The sequence below is a fragment of the Phalaenopsis equestris genome, unplaced genomic scaffold (assembly GCF_001263595.1).
Source record: "Phalaenopsis equestris unplaced genomic scaffold, ASM126359v1 Scaffold000097, whole genome shotgun sequence".
Classification (NCBI taxonomy): domain Eukaryota; kingdom Viridiplantae; phylum Streptophyta; class Magnoliopsida; order Asparagales; family Orchidaceae; genus Phalaenopsis; species Phalaenopsis equestris.
In genome coordinates this window covers 4,617-14,020 of record NW_018164539.1, presented here as the reverse complement: position 1 = coordinate 14,020, position 9,404 = coordinate 4,617, and the positions used below count along the sequence as shown (strand labels likewise).

The 9,404-nt window shown below is 34.6% G+C and overlaps 1 protein-coding gene across 1 annotated transcript in view; it reads right to left on the bottom strand.

Moving 5' to 3' along the window:
• Nucleotides 1–6,636, bottom strand: part of LOC110020467 (serine/threonine-protein kinase EDR1-like) — a gene marked incomplete at its 5' end in the record, with an annotated part of 23,283 nt that extends 16,647 nt beyond the window's left edge. The window contains 3 exon segments of the mRNA XM_020718581.1: nucleotides 3,951–4,054; nucleotides 5,498–5,917; nucleotides 6,274–6,636. Of these exon segments, the coding sequence (XP_020574240.1) occupies nucleotides 3,951–4,054; nucleotides 5,498–5,917; nucleotides 6,274–6,636 (887 nt within the window).
• Nucleotides 6,637–9,404: the final 2,768 nt, after the last annotated feature.

Genomic DNA, 9,404 nt, shown 5'->3' with positions numbered 1-9,404 from the left:
GAAGGAGATAAAAATTCTCCCCTAAGGAAAAGAGTGAGATGGGACCGGTCCAGCCTCCAACCGGACCGAACCTCCACCCGCTGAACTAGTTGGGGCCAGTTCAACTCAAGCCCACGTCAAATGTGGGTGAAAAGAGTGAGATAGGACCGATCCAGCCTCCAACCGGACCGAACCTCCACCCGCTGAACTAGTTGGGGCCAGTTCAACTCAAGCCCACGTCAAATGTGGGTGCTTCCGCGAGGATCGTATGATCCTGCATAATGCGGAATTGATTCCGCGAATGCGAGATTCCGCATGATCATGAGATTTGACGCGGGAGATCCTGCGATCGCAATAAATCCTACCTTTTTTTGTGTTTTTTTAGCTTTATTTCTTATTTTCTTCTTCTAAATAGAGTTTCTTTCTACCAGACTATTTATATAGTTTATTTTTCTGTTTTGGATGACTTTTGGCTATTGTTTGTGTTCTAGAGATTGTATCTTTGATTTCTACACTAAAGAGTGTTGTTTCGTATTACTTTTGTAAGTGGTGTGTCTGTAACTTGTGCAAGTGGTGAATCTCAATTTCCATATAGGATTGTTTGTTCATCTGCCTTGTTGTATTCAATTGGGACAACCACTAAACATCGTCTATCCACCTCCAAAAATCGTTGATCGCCCACATTCATTCCCTTACTACTCCACGTCTCCGCCAAACACGCTTCCCAAATACTTTCTAGGAGCCCTAGAATGGTATCACGCCTATTTAAAAACTGCTACGTGAGAGAGCAAAATATGCTCAAGGATCCCAAGGATTGATTATGCGTGATATTATCAGAAGAATGTAATTAAAAAGGTTTATTGACACCAATGTAGCTCCAAAGCACAAAGACAAATAGTCGTAAAGGGGTTACCACCATAGTCTATAGTACCAAATGTCCTAGCCTAAATTAAAAGACGCACAACAAAAGAATCATACAAAGCACAAAAATCCATTTCAAAATGACAACTTTGCCATAATTTCATATTTTCATAAGAAAAGCCCTAGAACGTAAGTGTTAACCTTCCACTTCCTCTGCATGTGTGAACTAAAAAATGATTTTAAAACAACAAATTCAGCTGCTTTTGTTTCTTTGGCTGCTTAATCAACTTCAGTAGACATAGATTTCAATGCCAATTATTCTTAATCAAATCATGATGTTATATTGCAAGCAGTCCTCAATTCAAAACAACTCCATAACTTCTCAAAAGAATCTAAAGATCCTCAACCATATGATGGCTGTAGTTATTAAAGAATATAATAAGGGATTCATCAAAATTGATAGCATAATTGCTAGACTCCCATTCAAATCAAAAAAGAACAAACCTCTAAGTGCAATATCAATGCCCCAAGACTATTGAGGGAATCGTTTCACGATGGCAAGGGAAGTCAAAGGTCAAATCTTAAATCATTGTTGTTCTCTCCATGGCTTTTTCAGAGAAAAAAATTGATTCCATTCCAAATACAAATTCAATCTCAGAACCACCAGTTCTCAAATTAAAAGACATAATAGAGAACTTTGCTTCTTATTGATGGGTGCAATCATCAAGAATTACACTTTGAGGTACTCCACAAACTGCAAAAATGAGCCTTATATGGACTAGCCTACGGCAACCAACAAATTGGTTGTCCACTTCTTGATGATAAACATACTCAACAGCACATATCAACTGGAAGGAACTCCTCATGTCCAAATTGAGCCGCAACAAATCCAAACCCTCACAAAAAATATTAAAAATACAAAAAAATAGAACATGGTATAAGCTCCCAAAAAAAATAATAATAATAATAATGTCAACCCAGCGCCCAAAGTAATCATCTACCCTTCTCCCCAAGCTTGCCAAGAGCAACATATTCAAAGTTCATTTGAAGTTCACAAGTTATGTCAAATCAACATCATATAATCACACTCAAATATTATGCCAATAAGTATGCGGCAAATTCATTAGAATTTCAAGCATTTTTGCCTAAAAATAGCCCCTCAATCACAACAATTAGAACTAGAGAAAATTTTGCATGTATTTTGAACCATGACAATAAGAATAGATGAAAAGCCAGGATGTTCCTCGAGTGGCCGTGTCTATGACTCAATAAGTCAAATAAAGTTCCTTATTAGCTAATGTAAGATAAAAAATATCCCCTTTAGTAATATTTTTACCCATGGCCTATGAGCTCATTTTGGTTAAAACAACCCATGGCTGGCACTTAGAATCCTCTAATAAAGGGCTGATAAACTATATATGAATGACAATTAGCTAAGACACATTACAAACTCAAGGAAGGAACTATATCATTCCCACCATCATCCCTTTTGAGCATGTGTGATTTCTCTCAAAATAATCACAGTTAGTAGGATCATACAAGAAGCCACCACAATAAATCTTCATAACTACTCTTAATAGAAAGCTCTCTCTATATGCAAGAGGTGTGATTAATCAGGGGAGCTTGCAATCATTTTAGACGACAATTCAACAATATGAAGTTCTCAAATGAGGGCCAAATCTTTAACCAATACTCTATCCTATACCTCTTGAGAATGATATTTTTTATTAACAACATATGAGAAGGTTTCAGAGGCCAAACCTTCATATATTATTACTGAAGATCAATCATATGCAGCTTCTATCCTGTAATGCTACCAGCCATTCAGATCAAGCGGAGTCTCCCTTCTCTATGCCCTCCCCTCTCTCCCCAACTCTTTTTCTTCTAGATGCAGCTTCACTGCCAATTTTAAGTCGACCATTCCATCCCATCTACATGTAAAAGATACTCTCACAAACCACTTTCAGTAATAGCTAGTATCAACCAAAGTGACTATTTTCATTTTCCTACTCTCACTTATTTAATTCCTACCCCCCGCTATGTCTTTACTCTCTTACCAGTTCCACACCCTCGCCTCTCTTATTTAGTTTTGAAAAAAAAAAATGCTTGGCTTGTCAAATACCACACTTTCCTGCTGCTAAGGTTAACAGGGCAATTTAGGTCAAAAGTGTTGAGGTTTCCTCTTATTGAATGGGCACATGAAAAAGGTATCCCAACTCAGGTTAAAAACCTCCAAGGGATTCAAATTTTCTCGAATGTGAAGGTAAGCATATACATCTGTGAGTCCAAGTTTCAGAGTTGATGAGTAGCTACTTAAATGACCATGGAAAACAATAAAAAAATCCTCCACCGATAAACAGCAAATCCAGAGTACAAAATAGCAACCCTCATGAGGGTGAAAAAAGAATAGTATAAGAACAAGAAATATAAAAGGAATGGCAGGTGTATCCCAAATGCAAAAAGGCTAAAGTTCTTTCGAATCCCCTAATTCGTGAAATTGGTGAACGGCTAGACAGCATGTTCATGGCAGCTCTACTAGTTAGATGCAAGGGATTACTATTATCTTTCAATTGGAAACAACAAGAAAATCAGATATTTCAATTGCATCCAGAAGAATTTTATCCTCATAATAACTCAAGGTATGTAAATTTCAGTAAGCATAACTAAGCATCATATAGACAAGTAATTTTCTACACTAGTAACAAAGGTTACCGGCATCCGAAAACCTAATATAAGTTATAAAATAGTCCAGGAGTGTAAAACTTATAAAATCCTTACATGACCAATAAACAAAAAAATAAAAATATGGGTTTATGCACTAGTGAAAAACAAGTAACAGCATTTGAGAACATATTGTATGATGCACAGTAAATATGAAATCATAGTTCTTAAATAAGGATATTGACAATTTAAAACCATAAAATATGCAATCCCGTTTGTGTTACTGGGAAATCTTTGAGATCCCTTATGGGTTATATAGCTTGCTGGGAGAATTGTACAGAAATTAGAGATTAATAAAAAGCAACGAAAAACAAAATTGTATATAATTACAAAAAGAAAGACTATTGCAGAAATCATACAAAGGTGTCGACTATCATATAAATGCATACCTATTATCACCAAACTTTATTATGTTGACAGCATCTTCATCAACTCCTGTGTAATGACTTCCTTTGACAAGCTTGCAAGAAATGCCAATATTATCAGCCAGAACCTGCATTTTGTGGTTAAGGCATATAAGAGCACGGCCTCGGTCGCCAAAATCTAAACAACTGAGGAGGCTTTCCAACCTTCAAATGTAACTTTTTTCAGCTGCATTATGATGCATTACAAGTATCCACGTTTCTAACTAAATAGAATTGAACAATGTACCCATCGCTAGGTTATGAGCTATTCAAAATAGATATGATCTCATTTACTTTACATGGAGCAGTAAGAGATCATGACTGATGTTTGTAGCAAAGAAATAAGAAACTGTCAAATACAATTTTCTGTCCTGAATAATCTGGCATTCATGCAGGCAACATTTTATAGTTTTGGTAACTAATATTAGCGAGTCATGATGCAGCATAAGAGATATATAAATTACATATGAGTACAGTAAATTCAGAGTAAGATATTCTGCTGCATCATCCCATCCCTCCCCCCCCACCCCTGCCCGAGCCCCAATTTAGATCGATTTCACATAGGTCCATCAATTTACTAAAAATACATCTCTGCTCTATTTGAATAATATCCCAAGAGGCATCTTCGCAAACATCATCAAGCAATATGCACACTTCTGTTATTTCTAGCGGTTTCTTTTCACATGCAGAACACGATGCACGCCTGAAACATGTCAAACACACAATTGATGTGTTTGATTAAAATAAACAACGCCTATCTAACACATGTTGTGAGTTAAGTGAATTAACCATTATGGAAATTATGGGGCTACAAAAGAGCTAAAAACTAATAAAGGCTTTTAAGTTTAAAAATAATAATTGCAATTTTATAATTTGTTAGATTTTATCTTGTTTTAAAAAAGTTCATTTTTTGTGCTGCATCTGTTGTCTTTTTTTTTTTTTTTTTTTTTTTTTTTTTTTTTTTTTTTTTAAAAAAGTCAAAAGTTGATCACTATATGAATTATTTAATTGTGCAATTACTACACGATGACTTTGGCTTTTTAAGATAGTTTCATACTAATGTTATATACAATATATGTTCAGATCTAATATTTTTAATAATAAGAATATACCATATTTGTCATATCATCTGTGTCGGTGTATCATAGCACCTAATATATTTAAAGAGTATGGCTGTAGTTTCTGGTCACAACAAAAAAATGCACTATGGAGTTTTATGATAAAGAAATGTCACGCTTATTATTCTCACCTTATAGTTAGGCTTTCATGCAGCATGGACATAATTATCGTCCTCAAAAAAATATAAAACAGTATGATACAGAGATTGACATAAATATTCTCTATATCAATCAAGCCTTTATCCATTATAGTTATGCTCCTTTATGTGAATAGTAATGCAGATTACCTACTGAAACTATCAACGGCAATTCCATGATATTGCCCATTTCAATTTTATGACATGCATCAATTTACACTATGTCATGCGCAGTAAAAAATGAATACATCGAGATAAGTATGTTAGAAAGACAAACCTTGAAAAGAAGGGCACGATGGCGAGAGAGACCTACATCTATGAAGCTAATGGGTAATAAGCTTGTCTGGAGTGACGTCCTTAACTCTGAACTTTTTTCAATCCAACGAGCTAGTATGTCGTTTGCATCCTTTACAGGACCACCCATGTTCTGGGAAACAAGTTCAGAAATTCTTTGAACCAAAAGCATAACCTCAGTGGCAGGGACATCCAAAGCAATGCAATGAGCAACTTGTTCCAACTCAACCAGAGCGGTATCAATCGCACGATTTACTATAATAACTTCAAAGCCAAGATCCCCAATACTTGTTTGGAGATCATGAAGGGACGGCATCTTCCCACGGTTCAGATTAGTGGAAAGCCCAAATATATCATAGAAGCCATCCACAACTTTCTCGTCATAATCTAGCACATTGTAGTCCTGGCCATGAAAATGGGTATCAACAATAGCCTAGCTTTTCGGAATGTCAACATTGTGAGAAAAAATAAAGCTTTGTTTTTGTTCTGAATTAGAAAATTATATTCATGAAATATATACTAGAAAATGAAAATTGCGTTGAAAACACTGAATGATTTTTTTTTTAAAGTGAGCCGATTTTTCTCGCAATAAAACGAGGCTGACACCTTAACACTATCAACAAGAGAATAATTAAAGAGAAAAAATAAATAAATAAAGTTGAGGTTTATGTTAAAAAAAATATATTAAATCAACTCAGTAAAGTTGCCAGCCCACCCATTTGAAACCATATAATTTGTCGCATTACAATTGAGACTCACCCAATACCGCCGGGCCAGGGACTCGGCCGGTTCCTCCTCCCTCAACCCTTCATCACCTCTGCTGGTTCCCAAGCTCAACAGCGTCGCGATGCGGATCTGATCACTGTCTGGATCATCCCTGAACTCCGAATTAGACGCGCTAATCGCGAGTGCTAGCTGCACCTGGAACTCCTCCTCAGTTGAAAAGTAATCTACCCGCTCCACAGATGCAGCAACCGATACCCCTTCCGGCGGAGACGGCGGGGGCGTGTCGATGTGAAGCTTCCGAAATATGTTCTTCATCGGATTCTGTATCCTCCGCCCGCTCGCTCTCGCCCACGGTGCTAGCGAGGGGACGAAGAATGGGAAATCTGCTCCGTAAACCTAAGCCAGTACAGTTGTGCAGACGGTTCCGTTTCCGTGTCGAGAGAAATTATTTAATTACAGAACTGCGTTTTGACAGTTTAAAACACTGAAAATATGATTTTCACAATGTATCTATCTATAGTGCCATAAAAAAATTTGTTCTTCGCAAACAGTTCTTATTTAGTTCGTAAATAAGTTCGTGTTCGATTCGTTCAATAAATAAACGCGACCAACGTGAAGAAATTTTTTTAGTTCAGTTAGTTAAACGCACTTAGGCCCGGTTTCGTAAACTGCGTTTTGTCAGTTTAAAACACTGAAAATATTATCTTCACAATGTATCTATCTATAGTGCCTTAAAAAAATTCGTTCTCCGCAAACAGTTCGTATTTAGTTCGTCAATGAGTTCGTGTTCGATTCGTTCGATAAGTAAACGAGACGAACGTGAAGAAATTTTTTTAGTTCAGTTAGTTAAACGAACCAAACACGAACAATGATAAGTTTGTTCGTATTCGAATCATTTTTGTTCGAAATATAAAATAATTTAAAATAATTATATATAAACAATTTATGATATTTTAAAAAATTAAAATTTATAAATTATAACATATTATAAATTAATAATAGCAATATATATATTAATATACTTAATTAGTAATATACTAATATAAATATTATATATTTATATAATATAAGTTATATGATTAATATAATATATTATTTATATATATTGATATTAGGGATGTCAAATTGGCTTGTCGTTCGCGAACACCTCGTGTTCGGCTCCTTTGTTTACGAACACAAACAGTGAATTCACGAACAATTTCGAACACGAACTTATTTCAAACAAACCGAACACTAACACAAGCTTTGTTCATTCGTGTTCGGTTCATTTAGACTCCTACCTATCTAGGTGTGGTGGCAGCTTTCTGTCAGCGGTTTGGCTTCTCCAAAAAAATTAAAAATTATAATAGTCACTGCACCTAGCTTATCAACAGATTATTTTTAATCAGTTTATCAGCAGATTATTCAAAAACTTACAGCTACCCCAAACAGACCCTTATTGGCAGCATAGGTACGTCTGGGAATATAAACTTTTTAAGAGGATTTTTATGCTTATTTCTTTGGCTCCTTAGATGTTGTTTTATGAAAACTTAATATTTTAAAATAAAATTTCTCCTTTTTATCTTTTTTGTACTTTTTTTCTTTTATTCTTTTTCTGTAATAAAGCTAAACACTTATCTTCCCACCAAAAAAAAAAAAATAATAATTTTTTAAAATAAAAAATGCTTATGAGGTTGAGTTTGATTTTATGTTTATTTTAACTTTTTTTTTTTTTAAGATGTGGGAAAATTTTATGAGAAAAATTATAAAATATTTGAGAATTCTTCAATCTTGAAGCTAAGTTTTCTCAATCTTTAAAACAATATTTTGAGTTGAAAATGAAGGATATTATATCATGTCAGTCTATATCTCTAATAAAAAAAAATATGAATAGAGATTCATTATGATTTAGCCTTCATTATTATGTTAGAGTAATCTTTTATGTGCATCAATTCTTAAGTTACTACATGCCCCACTAATTAAAACAAAACTCTGAGGACTTATAATGAATAATAAGATCTTAAAAGGATCATCATGTTGTCTTTTAGATTAATCTTTTGTTATATTTTTGAATCCATTTTGCAACCTGTTATCTCTAAAGTGTATTTTTTGATAGTTATTATTAGTGCATTTGTTATTCTTGAGCATTTTTTTTTCTTTAGCATATTCAAGTTAAGATAGTATCATTTGTAAAATTTACGGGCATTCTTTAGAAGAAAGTCTTCTAATACCTTGTGCATAATTTTTTTTTTTTTTATTTTGACTTTTGTGGTTGCATGCCCTTGTCCATAAATATAACAATGTTCTTTATAATCATGATAATAAATTATTCAATCTAGCTAAATTTTAGTGCACTATTGATCATATAACATTTCCCATATTAAAGTTACAAATTTGTTTTTTTTAAATTCATTGATGTCTAAGCTATTATTTTTATATACTTGTTGAATATGGATTTCTCCTGTGAACCACACTCAATGAATATAGCGTAAAACAGGAGAGAGAGGGGGGTCAATTGCGACTTGCCTCTTTGGGGCAAACTAGGGTATTTCTGAGCTCTTTGGACCATTTTTTATATCATTAAAAGTAGAAGTTACACGAGAGATTCTTAAAGAACCCCTAATACATGATCTGGTCCCATATTTGTAGGAGTTAGAGGGACAAAAAATAAAATTATATGTTTAACCCTTGCTGGGTACTCTGGTCTTTATATATACCAGAGTTTGTCGCTTGGTAGCCTTTCAGTCAATTGAATTACTTTAGGTCATCTAACAACCCTACGGTCGGCTAGATGGTTTTCTGTCGTCTGAATGACTTCTAGTTGTCTGACAGTCTTTTGGTTGGCTTTCAGTCGTCGATCATCTCATTGGCCTTCGGTTGTCTGGCTGGCCTTCGGTCATCTGACAGCCTTTCAACCAGTTAGATGGTCTTCAATCGGCCATGCTCATCTTTTAGTACCGTTAGATCTCTTCAAGATGAACATGAGCATATTTTTAGTGTTCATATTAAGTTCTCATATTCTCTTACTTCTTGGAGGCAAAGAAGCGATAAGAATGAGAAAATTTTTAGGGCAAAAAATGTGATCATTTTTACGCAATGTTATATTAATGATACTCCATTAGTTTCGACATATTTTTGCGTTGTCTTTTTGTAGTGCTCTGTTGGGCCTTTTGGTGGAGTATTTT